The sequence below is a fragment of the Asparagus officinalis genome, unplaced genomic scaffold (assembly GCF_001876935.1).
Source record: "Asparagus officinalis unplaced genomic scaffold, Aspof.V1 AsparagusV1_Un1050, whole genome shotgun sequence".
NCBI lineage: Eukaryota > Viridiplantae > Streptophyta > Magnoliopsida > Asparagales > Asparagaceae > Asparagus > Asparagus officinalis.
In genome coordinates, this window is record NW_017973309.1 from 1 (window position 1) to 13,376 (window position 13,376).

The 13,376-nt window shown below is 48.3% G+C and overlaps 1 protein-coding gene across 1 annotated transcript; it reads right to left on the reverse strand.

Moving 5' to 3' along the window:
- Positions 1-7,745: 7,745 nt before the first annotated feature.
- Positions 7,746-13,099, reverse strand: LOC109828328. Its single transcript, XM_020395350.1, has 7 exons — positions 13,003-13,099; positions 12,124-12,233; positions 9,605-11,821; positions 9,324-9,518; positions 8,870-9,244; positions 8,635-8,790; positions 7,746-8,558 (listed from the first exon to the last, which is right to left on the reverse strand). The coding sequence occupies exons 2-7, from the start codon at positions 12,224-12,226 to the stop codon at positions 7,810-7,812; spliced, it is 3,795 nt and encodes a 1,264-aa protein (XP_020250939.1). The 5' UTR covers positions 12,227-12,233; positions 13,003-13,099; the 3' UTR covers positions 7,746-7,809.
- Between the last annotated feature and the right edge of the window lie 277 nt (positions 13,100-13,376).

The window sequence follows — 13,376 nt, forward strand, 5'->3', positions numbered from 1 at the left end:
TGCAAGCGCAGCCGCAACAGCAGCAGCAAAAGGCGCCTCAACAACCAAGGTGGCAACAGCAGACTCCGAGGCCGAAAGCTTCGGAGCCAAAGTTCCCAAAAGTTTATTCGTTTAGAGAGGACGAAGTTCCCGGTATCTTCAAATACCTCGTTGAGAATAACAAGATCAAACTGCCTCCAGTTCAGGATCAGGAAGATGTCAAGAGAATCAATGATCCGAAATACTGCGCATTCCACAGAGCGGTACACCACCCCACCAAGGTATGCTATGCTCTTAAAGACAAAATCCAAGCTCTCATCGATGTTGGGGTCATCACAATGAAGCAGCCCAAGGAGAAGAAAGTGGGTGCGAATGCAGTGACGATTAGCTTCGGCGTGAAGACGGTGAACGATGATCCTCACAAGCAGCGCCAGAAGGGACTCGTGCCACACACAGCCCCTAATGGCGAGATTCTTTGGGTTCATCCAGATCTGATCGGAGACGAACAATGGACTGGAACCTCTTCCAAGAAAAAGTCAAAAGGGAAAGGTAAGCCTTGTTATGGAGCTTCTGCCATTCCAGGAAAAGATGACGACAGAATTCCGGCCTTCCCACTTTCTGAAGATGAGCAGGAAACCTTCGCCACTCGGAGCGGGAATGAGTATCACTACAAGTACCCAGATGCTTCCGAGCAATTAAGTACCAAAACCCCTCCTACCAAGACATTGGCGGAGCTAGGAATTGCAGCAATTCCCCCAACGCCTATAGCTACAGAGAAAGTCCAGCAGAAGGAGAAGGGAAAAGAGCCTTTACGCCAAGAAGCCCAAAACCCGAGGCAGTCTCGATTCAATCATCCGATTGGAAGAGACAAACCGGGGAATGCGAACTCTCCACCTCATTTCGACATCATGGCGCAATTAGCCAATATCCCGGCTAGGATAACCCTTTACGAGTTATTGCGCCTGGAAAAGAGCCTTTACGCCAAGAAGCCCAAAACCCGAGGCAGTCTCGATTCAATCATCCGATTGGAAGAGACAAACCGGAAAATGTGAGCTCTTCACCCCATTTCGACATTATGGCGCAGTTGGCCAATATCCCGGCTAGGATAACCCTATATGAGTTATTGCGCCTGTCCAAGGATACGCCAGAGCCGTCAGCTCAGCACTGCAATCTAGCGGCGCATCATTTTCCATGCATCTCTTTCACTAAAGAGGATATGCAAACAAAGAACTCGAAGCATGATCGGCCCTTGTACTTCACCGGGCACATTGGCTCCAGCATGGTCAACCGGATCCAAGTTGATCCGGGTTCCGCTGTTAGCATAATGCCATTCCGATTGATGCATCATCTCGGAATCCCGACGAGTAAATTAGCCTCCACTGGCACTACGATTTATGGATTCAACACCAGCGGGTCTAGACCCTTGGGGAAGATCCGAATCAAGTGCCAGATCGGAGATTTAAAATCAGAAGTTACTTGCTATGTAATTGATGCAGAAACATCCTATAATTTGCTGTTGGGTCGACCTTGGATCCACGGTAACCTTATAGTTCCGTCAACTCTGCATCAATGCCTCAAGTACATAGACTCGAATAATGAAGTCAAGACGGTGGTCGCGGATAAGCAACCGTTTAAGGGATTGGAAAACTATTTCACCGATTCCCTTCTATACGGCGCTGAATCCGATACTGAATCACCGGCCCAAGGAACGGACAGCGGAGATGAAGCTGATACCGAAACTGGGCTTGATTACGATGGTGGTTTTGTACTTAATGACATTGTACCCATTGTAATCAATCTTGATGATGAAGAATCATCGGAGAATAGTTGTAATTGGCAACTTGCCGAAGAACTATCAATAAACGATGATTTAGAGTATTCGATGTGTCTTGATGACGTCACTAAAGAGCTTTGTGATAATCCTGACCTGCATATGCCTCTTCAGTCATTTTGTCTGACGAAAAAGCAGGTACAAGATCCATGCGGAGCGACGCTTGTCATCCCCGCGGGAAAATGGAGTGGAAAAGAAGTCGTCTACGGCAAAGGAAAAGAAGCTCCGACACCCGATCACTTCTTAGAAGAAGAAGAAGATGAAGATAAACCTGCTCCTCATCTATTCAGATATGACGCAAAAGCGCGCGATATGATGGAAAAGTATGGGTATGACTTCACACTCGGAGAAGGTCTTTTCTTTGGTCGAGGCCCACGAGTTCCACCTCGAATGGCCTATGTACCGAAGGGAAAACCCGACGATTATTATCGCTATAAAAGAGGTCTCGGCTACGTCTCCTCGTCCGACGACGAATGTTGCTGGCAAATCATTGATCAGATCGCTAACAAGGCTAGAAACGGATACTCTTCCGACTCTTCGGCTGGGGGTTCCGACACTAGCCTTGGCGAGACGTTCAAAAGGTTGATGTCAAATATGGTCACGGTCGATCCTACCGCAATAGAGGAAGACGACCAGATGCCAACATGGGAAGATCCTTGGGTTCACCACCTAAACATGCAGTATGGTGATAGGTTCGAGCAAAGAGAGCCTCCTACCGAAGATCAAGTACTCCAGGTGAATATGGGAACTGAGGAAAATCCTAAACCGATATTCATTAGCGATAGTCTTCTACCCGATGAGAAAGAAGAGTTAATCTCTCTTATCAAGGAGTACATTGACGTGTTCGCCTGGAATTATGAAGACATGCCAGGACTCGACCCGAACGTAGCAGTACATCGTCTCAATATCAAGATGGATGCCAAACCAGTCAAACAACAACAAAGACGGTTTCGTCCGCAAATGATGGAGGCGATCGAATCCGAGGTCAAGAAGCTTATTGACTCGGGCTTCGTTCGAGAGGAGCAACATCCAGAATGGCTAGCCAATATTGTCCCAGTCCTTAAGAAGAACGGGAAAGTCAGGATTTGTATCGACTTTCGGGATCTCAACACTGCTTGCCCAAAAGATGATTTTCCCCTCCCCATCACGGATGTCATCATCGACAATACGTGTGGGTTCGAGAGGATGTCTTTCATGGATGGTTTCTCTGGTTATAACCAGATAAAGATGCATCCGGATGATGAAAAGCACACCGCATTCAGAACGCCCCTCGGTGTCTTCTGTTACACAGTTATGCCCTTCGGCTTAAAGAACGCAGGTGCTACATATCAACGAGCTATGTCAAAGATCTTTCAGGATCATCTCCGAAAGACTGTTGAATGCTACGTAGATGATCTGGTCGTGAAAAGTCGTGATAAAAAGGATCACATCAAAGACTTAAAGACCATGTTCGACTTAATGCGAGCCCATCAGTTGAAGATGAATCCTACCAAGTCTTTCCTCGGAATGTCGAGTGGAAAATTCCTGGGATTCGTCGTCACCACCAAAGGTATCCACATCGATCCTGATAAGGTAAAGGCGATCAATGAATTACAACCTCCGAGAAACCTCAGGGAGCTCAGAGGATTGCAGGGGCGATTGGCTTATATCCGTCGGTTCATTTCGAACCTCTCAGGAAAATGCCAGCCATTCTCCAAGCTCGCAAAGAAGGGCGTATCATTTGTATGGGATGAAGCTTGTCAGAAAGCATTCGAGAGCATTAAAGAATATCTCTCAAAACCTCCCGTACTCGTTGCACCGAAATCGGGCAAACCGTTCTTGATTTATGTCAAGGCGACGAGCCATTCATTAAGTGCATTGCTTGCACAAGATGACGATAACGGTCACGAGCAGGCAGTGTATTACTTGAGCCGAACCATGGTGGGCGCCGAGTCTCGATATCCTATGATTGAGAGGGAATGCCTCGCCTTGGTGTTCGCCATTCAGAAGATGCGACATTATCTGGTCGGGCAGACCATTTACGTCATCTCTAAAGTTAATCCGGTTCGAGTATTCATGACTCAACCCGCTTCCATGAGCTGGCGGTTAGCAAAATGGGCCTTACTCTTGTCCCAATACGACTTGCATTTCAAGCAACAGAAGTCGGTCAAAGGACAGGCCATATGCGATCTCCTCGCAGCTAATCCAACTACGGATCCTGCCGAGATATACGACGACCTACCTGATGAAACCCACGAGGTCAACGCAACTTCACACCAACAAGTGTGGCGTTTATACTTCGATGGCGCCTCTCGAGCAGCTCTTGTCACAGATACTCCTGGACGTTCTAAGGTCTCCTCCGGGGTTGGAGTGGTCTTAGTTTCCCCAGGAAAACACGTGATGCCCCGAGCCTATTCATTAACCAAGCCATGTTCAAATAATGTGGCAGAGTATAATGCACTGATTATTGGACTCAACTTCGCTAAGGAGCTGGGGGTTGAGTATCTCGAAGCCTTCGGCGATTCTCAACTAATAGTCAAGCAAGTCCAAGGAGAATATGAAGTCCGAAGTCAGGATTTAATTCCATACCATAAGATGGCAGTGGAGATAGCGGAATCATTTGAAGGATTCTTCATCGAACATATTCCACGGCTACAGAATACCTATGCAGATGCGTTGGCCGCATTGGCCGTGTCACTAGCGCAGCCTCCCGAAACAGAGCAGTTTGTTACGGTAAGAACTCACCAACTCCTAGTGCCGCTTTACAGTGAAGATGCCGAGGAAGAAGAAGTTCAAGAGGTACACGCTACTCAAATCGAGTTCGAACCACGAGATTGGCGTTTCCCCATCATCGACTACGTCTTGCATGGAATCTTGCCAGAAGATGTGAAGGAAAGAGAGTCAATCCGGCGAAGAGCACCCAGATTCTACTACAATACAGAGAATCGAACGCTATACCGCAGGGGGTACGATGGGCTGATATTGCGTTGCCTATCAACCAAAGAAGCCCAAGAAGTGCTTAGAGAGGCACATGAAGGGGAGTGTGGCGCGCACGAGCCTGGCCCCAAGCTTTATGATCGCATCAGAAGAATGGGATATTTCTGGCCTCACATGATGAGCGAAGCAATCACATATGCCCGGAAGTGTCATGCGTGTCAAGTACATGCGAATTATATGCACCAACCTCCGGAGCATCTGCATCCCTCGGTAACATCTTGGCCGTTCGAGACTTGGGGAATGGACATTGTTGGTCCTATAAATCCCCCTTCGATCAAAGGCGACCGGTTCATCCTGGCGATTACCGATTACTTCTCCAAATGGGCTGAAGCAATTCCACTCAGAGAAGTTAAGACGAGCAACGTCATTGGATTCATCAAGCACCACATCATTTACAGGCATGGTGTTCCAAGACGAATCATACATGACAATGGTCCTCAGTTTGTCAGCAACGCCTTCATAAGGTTCTGCGAAAAATTCAAAATTCAGGACATCTCATCAACGGCTTATAATCCCACAGCAAATGGATTAGCTGAAGCCTTCAACAAGACTATCATAAAACTTTTGTCAAAGCTTGTGAAAAGTAACAAGCGAGATTGGGATGACAAGCTCGGTGCAGCACTATGGGCCTATCGTACCACGGTACGTACACCAACCGGTGCAACCCCGTATTCATTAGTATATGGATGTGAAGCCGTTCTCCCTTTGGAAGTTCAAATTCCATCTCTTCGGATCGCCCTTACAACCCAAATGACGACCGAAGAACAGCATCAAAAGCGCCTCGAAGAACTCGAGATGCTCGATGAAAAGCGCCTGGAGGCTCAACAGCATATCGAGTTCTACCAAGCCAGAATTTCTCGAGCCTTCGACAAAAAGGTTCGACAAAGGAGTTTTAAGGAAGGGGATTTGGTCTTAACTGAAAGACATCCTATGAACCTGAGCTCCAAGAAGAAGGGCAAGTTCGAGCCCAAATGGGAAGGACCGTTCGTAGTAGAAACAGTCTACTCAAACGGCGCCTATCGCCTAGTCACCAAAGATGGTGATCGGCTGATGATGCCAATAAATGGCAAATTCCTGAAGAGGTACTATCCTTAGCACCTTTCAGAAGGAGCTGATGTATCGGGAAGTTCCCGGAAGAATACCACATTGGGGTATTCTTAGGGATAACCTGGTCGGTATAAGAGAGATGAACAAGAAGTCCACATTCGAACCCCGAATGTTCTAGTTTGTCAGACTCTAACCCTCATCAGATGAGATCCAATCATTCGAGGGATTAATTTTCCCTCACAAAACTTTCATTGGTGTTCGATTACTCATAGTCTTCGCCACACATTCCTCACTCGGTCAAACCTTACGACAGTTAGGACCAAAGCCAAAGTCCCCTCTCGATTCCTTCAACGAACGAGAGGTCCACAAATCGGGCGGTCAAACTTTCACGTAGTTGTGATCGTTCCAAATTTCCCACTTGGTCAAACCTTACGACAGTTAGGACCAAAGCCAAAGTCCCCTCTCGATTCCTTCAATGAACGAGAGGTCCACTTTCAAACTCCCGAATGACCAAACCTTACGACAGTTAGGGTCATCTCGAACCCTCGCTTAGTCACAACTTACCCTGGTCGAGACTAAGACCGAGTCATCTTTTGTTCAAATGACCAAACCTTACGACAGTTAGGGTCGTTTGAACTTTCCGATTCTCGGAGTGGAGATCCCACTTCTAGTTTCATCCTGCGGATTCTGGAGGTGGAGATCCCACCTCGAGTTTCCCTCTTTTGCTGGAGATAGAATATAAAATTCTTCCTCTCCAGTTCTGAAGATAGAATATAAAATTCTTCCTCTTCAGAGTCAAATGACCAAACCTTACGACAGTTAGGGTCGTTTGAGCCTTTCGGATTCTGGGGGTGTGCCACCTCGAGTTTCCTTTCCAGCTGAAGATAGAATATAAAATTCTTCCTCTTCAGAGTCAAATGACCAAACCTTACGACAGTTAGGGTCGTTTGAGCCTTTCGGATTCTGGGGGTGTGCCACCTCGAGTTTCCTTTCCACCGGGAGATAGAATATAAAATTCTTCCTCTCCTCGGACCTTTCCGATGCTCGGAGTGGCGACCCCACTCCCAGTTCATCATTCCGGGTGCTCGGAGTGGAGATCCCATTCCCAGTTCATCCTTCCAGATACTGGGGGTGGGGAATCCCACCTCAAGTTTCCTTTCCAGCGGGAGATAGAATATAAAATTCTTCCTCTCCTCGGACCTTTCCGATGCTCGGAGTGGCGACCCCACTCCCAGTTCATCATTCCGGGTGCTCGGAGTGGAGATCCCATTCCCAGTTCATCCTTCCAGATACTGGGGGTGGGGAATCCCACCTCAAGTTTCCTTTCCAGCGGGAGATAGAATATAAAATTCTTCCTCTCCTATTTTGACACAACTTTCAACTTCCAATCCGCGCACTTGGTGCGTGGGGAATTTTATCCCGAATCCTAAGTAGGGATAAGTCAACACCTAACACGTGTTGCCGGGTAGCCTATTCCCGTAACAAGGGCAAAGTCTACGTATTCGAAGTCGTAGCAGCAAGTCTAAGGGAGTTCATTCCTTTAGCACAACGTTACATACGGAACGGATTTCGATAATCCGCATGCTAGCCCGATTCAAACGGTGATCGGTAAAGGCACATCAAACCCGTTGAAGGCTGGGGGTTTGCCAAAAACCCCAAAGTCAACGCCTAACACGCGTTGCCGGGTAGTCTATTCCCGTGAGAAAGACGAAGCCTATGTATTCAAGATCATAGCACAAAGCCTCAGAGAGTTTACTCTCTCAGCACAACGTTACATGCGGAACGGATTTCGACAATCCGCATGCTAGCCCGATTCAAACGGTAATCGGTAAAGGCACCTCAAACCCGTTGATGGCTGGGGGTTTGCCAAAAATCCCATAAATCTGTCATTCGGAAGAGATACAGAGAAAACACAAAAGAAGCAAATGCGGATTTTCTATTAATAAATCAAGTCAAAAGCATACAACAAAAGCTCGTTAGTCCGAAGGCAACCGACGGCTAAGAATATGAGACTCTAAACCAGAGAGCCTGTCCATATAGTCCTGCTCGAACTCCGCCTGCAGGCTAGCTCGGACAGAATCTTCGGAACTGTTGAGAACCTCTGCGGCTTCGTGTCGTAGCTTCATCAACCCCTCCTGCACTGATCCCAGCCTGTCGAGTGTCCATTCACGAGAACGCTCCAACCCAACCAGTTCCTCAGAAATGGTAGCGGCAGATTCTTCGGCGCGTTCCAAGGCCTCCTTCAGTCTAGCTATCTCTGCACGAGTGGAATCTAAGGAGCTCACTAACTCAGCTCTGCTGGTGTCTTTCCTCGCCAGAGAGGCCATCAGCTGCTCGACAGTGCGCTCACGTGATCGAAGCTCGCTGCCAACGGAAGATCGCAGTTCATGCCACTGCGTCAACCTATCCTCCACCTGAGAAGATGCAAAAGAGGGAGCTCCACCAGCCTTCAACTCCCTCAGCTCTCGAATCTCTGACTCCAGGGCAGCGAAATCAGCTGTAAAGGAATCGGCCAAATCCGGATATCCCTCTTCCCTCATCATCATCATGTGACGGGAGAAGGAACGCCTGAACTGATCAAAAGAAGACCCTCTGTGCAGAAGCTTATCAATCACGCCGTTATAAAAGGCAGTAAAGAAGCCGAGGTCAGTGCGGAAGACATCCCCATCTGGATTGGTATCGGCCAAGAGAGCATGGACCTGCTCATATAGAGACGGTCGAGAACCTGCAAGCAGCAGTATGGGAGGTCAAGAAACTATTAAATACAATCGAAAAGACCCTAAGGGAAATTCGAGGTATACCTATACCGGCGGAAATCCCCTCGGGTTGGGGTTCGACAGGCTCCGAAGTAACGACAGGAATGCTCATGGAAGGTATATCAACCCTCGTGGGCAAGTCAGTCGTATTAGGCGAAGGCGGGAAAACACCCGAAGCTATAGCAGAATCAGGTACAGCGCCTGGTCATATAGTTGCACTTCTTTATTAGTCAAAATGGAGACTGAGACAAGCAAAGAAGAGAGGAAATTGGATATATACCTGTGGATGAATCACTCTCAAAGAGTGGTCTCACAGTCCCGGTGGGAGCTTGTTCAGCTAACATATCGGCTAACAGTCCAGAGTCAGGTCTCGGGAAGACCGGTGCAGGAACATATCCCTGCTCTTCGAAATCTGCAATAGGGGAGGCCCCATCCCCGTCTGGCCCTTCTGTCGCAACACCTGCAGCACCGGATGTAGGTATATCTGAAAATGAACCGGTGGGATCAACACCATCTGCCTGCCCAAGATCGATGTTCAGATCAATGCCCAGGGAGCCATCACGAAGGGCGTCGCACACCTGCTGCATGAAGCAGTCCATGTTGTCAGCCCCAGAGAATACCGGACCTGGTGGAAGCTCGCCCTCCTCGAAGAACCCTGAATTATGAAACAGGATCAGGGATCCCGGAAGGTAAATCATCTTAAAGCAATAAAAGTGGGTACAACAAAATGTTACCTTCCTCCCCGTCGGCAAAGCCTCCTGAATCTACCCCATGGGAGCGCTGATCAACATGAGGTTTATGGGCAATCTTTTTCCTTTTCGAAGGATCACCCCTCATAGAACCAACGGGGCGGTCATGCGAAGTTTGGCCACCAAACTTGGATTTCGCACGACGGGAAGCGAGCGACCCATGGTCGTCGGCTACCCCACCTGAAACAACAAGAATCATCTCATGAACCAGATCTTTCGCCAATACCAATTGAAGTCGAGAAAGAGGATCAAAGAGCATGACAAACCTGTATCAAGTTCTGCTTGGTCGGTATCTATATCTGCATACTCCCCTTCGGGAATTCCGGTGGACTTCTTCCTCTGTCTCTGAGCAGGCTCAGCCCTGCGAGCAGCCATCATAGCAGATTGAACCAAGTGATCGGATTCTAGTTCCGAAAGACTCCTCACACTTATGGATTCATCGGCAGAGAGGAACCATTTACAGCTGAGGAAGGTAATCATCGGCTTGCGTTTATAGGAGGGAAGAGCAAACTGAGCCCCGGTGCAGCCAACCATGGTCCATAACCACGCCCGTACGCCGTCAACGAGTCCTCCCTCAACACGCAAACTACGACTCGGATTCCCAACGTATAGTTGGTCATAGCCAAACTGACGTGCGAAACGGCAGGGAAGGTAAGGCTCTATGTGGCAGCGGTCCTTCACCCGGAGAACAAGATACCCGACTCGGATGTTCACCAACCAGCGGAAACAACCGACGTCGAGAGCAGTCCGGTTAGTTCGGGGTTTCTCCATATCAGTCAACTCCTCGCCATAACGTCCCGAAAAGCGAGGGAAGCATTTGAAGAACTCCCAGTTCCTGCGAACTCGAAGTTCTTTTTGTACATCTTCAAATTTCTTCCCAACCCATCTACTCTCCTCCAACAGCTGTAGGAAAGGAACGGGAACATCAACGGCGCTGGGCGCCGACATCAAGTCCGGACGGTGAAGAACGAACCACGCCATCAAATAAGCGTAGGGCAGCTCAACCTTCGGGCAGGTAAGCTCAGTCGAGGGTTTAGAACCCACTTGGGTAAGAACACGAACTACACCCCTAAGCCCGCAATGGATGCTGGCAACCATCGCTGGAAGCAGAGAAAGCTCCCTCCCATAAGCTAGCTGGACCGCAGGGAAGAGCACCTCGAGGGGTAGAGCGTCTGAAGACTGATATGGAACAACACACTTCTTCAGCCAAAGAGCAAGGTAGCCAGCTAACAGAGACCGAGGATCGATAGACTTCTGGGCATGATAGAGGAACGATCGAAACTTAGTCCCGGCCGGAAAAGCCCCCTCGGCACTAGCAATGGTATAAGAATGAGTTTCATTCTTCTCCATCAGCTCATTAATAGCGGCAGGGGTCAAAACGCCTAACTCATGTATGGACTCCTCGGAATCATCCTCCAAGTTAGGAAACAGGTAAACAGCAAACTGCTTCAAGCTGATCTTCCTCTTCGTCTTCGCTGGAGGAGAACTCTGGAGCAAACAGGTGTGATAATGACAGGTGAGGTCCCAGAGAGTGTCATACACATCGGGAGTATCCTTCTTCAAACACTCCAACTGTTGGTTAGAAGGGAAGTATTCCTGATACGGGCAATCTCCCATCGAAAGCCCGGAAACCTGGTGCATCTCATGAAGAGCCAACCCTAGCTCTCCGCCACTGGTCAAGAAGGTATTACTATCAGGCATATATGTCTCGAGCAATGCCAAGAAGTGACGGCAGCTAACGGGAAGTCCATACATAGTAGCCCGTATGGGCGTATATAATCCACTACCCTTCAAGTCTCTCTCCCAGCGTCCCAGAACATAACTGGTCAAACGGGTCCACCATCCCTTAGCCAGTGAGGAAGCCCAACCATAACATCGGTAATCCAGTCGAGGTAATTGTCTTCCCAGATGAGCTAAACGATTCCTCACGGTGAGAGCGGCCGCCGATACCTCGCCTGGAGGTGCAGTGTCAAGACCCATGATCCCGGGTCGAAGGCCACAAATGGATTGATACCCCAGAGAACCGGGACTCTTGTGATGAGAAATGTATCCGCACTGAACGTGTGTAACAGCATTGGTAAGAGGCCAGGACATCTGTCGCCCCACAGCCTGTTTCTCCAAGTCAGTAAAAGAGCACTGGCGAGGAATAGAGGGGATATATAAAAGAGCTCCCTCGTCAAGGGTAAGCCAGTGCTCCTCAGCAAGAGTCAGCGCGGCAGGATCTTCGGTGCGATCCCCGAATAGAAAACCCGGCTTCTTTAAAGCTTCAGTAGAAGTGGCGTCTGCGGTGAGAGGAGCATCGGTGATAAGTTGGCGTAAACAGTGACGCCCTCCATCCTTTATCAAGCGACAGAACTCGTCTGAGCGATCTCTGTCGAACTGCGGAAGGGGATCGATGATCTGCCTGGCAGAAGCCGAAGAAAACACTTCCCTACTACAACCGGTAGGGGCATGATGAGGGAGACTACCCCCGGGAAACTCAACTGCAACAAAGCAAAGATGGAGTCAGAAAATCCATGTCATAAACGCAAGACGAGATTATTCGATTTCGAGTGCCCTACACCGGGAGAACGGTATGCGTCATCACGTAGACACCGTGATAACATATACCGACCTATAAGGTGTAAGGCAACACGAGATCGCCCCAATATAACCGAGGACTTGAATTGGCTAAGCAAAGCAAGTCCGAAACCTTAACCCCCGCGGGAGGGGTATCGGTTCTTCCGTCATGACCCGCGAGAGGTCAATCCGGGATAAAAGAAAAAAATATATATAAGATTCTTACCCCCAAAGCAAGAGGTCACTGGAGATGATGTCGTAGGAGCCTCCTCCACGCCATGCTGCGAGCAAGGGTGACTCCCGGAAAGACGAGACCGACGGGGAGACATCGTGAATCTGCAATGAAGAGCAGTACATCAGGTACGATATATATACACGAAATATCGGAAGAAGGGAAATTAAGCACTTGGACTCGAAATCCTAATAACAAATAGGATTTTGTAGTTAAAGTCTAATTAAGCCTACGAATTTCGTGCACGCGAAACGATAATCGTCATTTCGCGGAAAATTTTGGTGAAATACCCAAAATACCCCTCGTGCTCAAGGCCAAATTCAGGTCAAGGACACGTATGACTCGGGTTATGGTCATCATACTTGATCATCGAACATCCCGGTACCCTATAATTTTGATCAAATTTTGCAAATAAGCCCTTTTGCAGAATTTGGTCAATTTTACATAAAAGTCCCTCCATGAACTTTTGGTTTTGCATCCATATGCTTTTACCAAAAATTCGATCAAGGGTCGGGGGTTTAAACTTCTTGGATTTCAGCCCCAAATTCGTGGCTCTTTTGACAATAAGCCCCTCCAAATATTTAGGGACTGTTTTGCAAATAAACCCCTCAAACAGTTCTTTAACCCTCTTACACAAAGCACCCCCATTTCTTGAAGAAACAAACACGAACCCAAGCCTCCCAAATTTCAGTTCATGTTTGCATAAGAGCCCCCAAAATTTCAGACCCACGAATTTTGCAAATAAACCCCTATAGTTTCGGTTTTTGCAATAAAACCCCCCAAATGCTTATTTCATCCATAAACCCTTATCTATTACAAGCATAAAGACATGATCTTTGCAAGAAAATAAGGGGTTTGTGAAGAAAAACTTACCAAGTCAAAGGAGTTTTCCTTCGGGCTCGGAAATGGAGGCCAAGACCCTCGTTTGAAAGAGGAGAAGATTCCGGCAAATGGGTACCCGTCAAAATCCCGAATCTTTTAAGGGATTGAAGGGTTCTCAAGAGCAAATCAATGGAGGAAAGAGGGGGAGGAAGAAGAAAGAAAACCGAAAATGGGGGGAAAGAATTCGGTTTTGGGGGTGGGGTTCTCTCTTGAAATTCAAAATAAAGGAGGGGGGGACCATGCACAAGAGGCCAAAAAAAGGAACAAGACAAAACTAGGGGAGAAACACCCCTAGGGGTGTCTCGGCATTGCCGAGACACCCCCAAGGGTGTCTCGGCATTGCCGAGACTCGTCGGGATTCCGAG

Bases quoted from the DNA above. Each gene is read 5' to 3' on its own strand.
- LOC109828328 (XM_020395350.1), bottom strand. From the start codon at position 12,226: ATGTCTCCCCGTCGGTCTCGTCTTTCCGGGAGTCACCCTTGCTCGCAG. The intron at 9,245-9,323 runs GTAACATTTTGT...TTCATAATTCAG, and splicing joins CTTTGCCGACGGGGAGGAAG to GGTTCTTCGAGGAGGGCGAG. The intron at 8,559-8,634 runs GTATACCTCGAA...TGCTGCTTGCAG, and splicing joins GGGGATTTCCGCCGGTATAG to GTTCTCGACCGTCTCTATAT.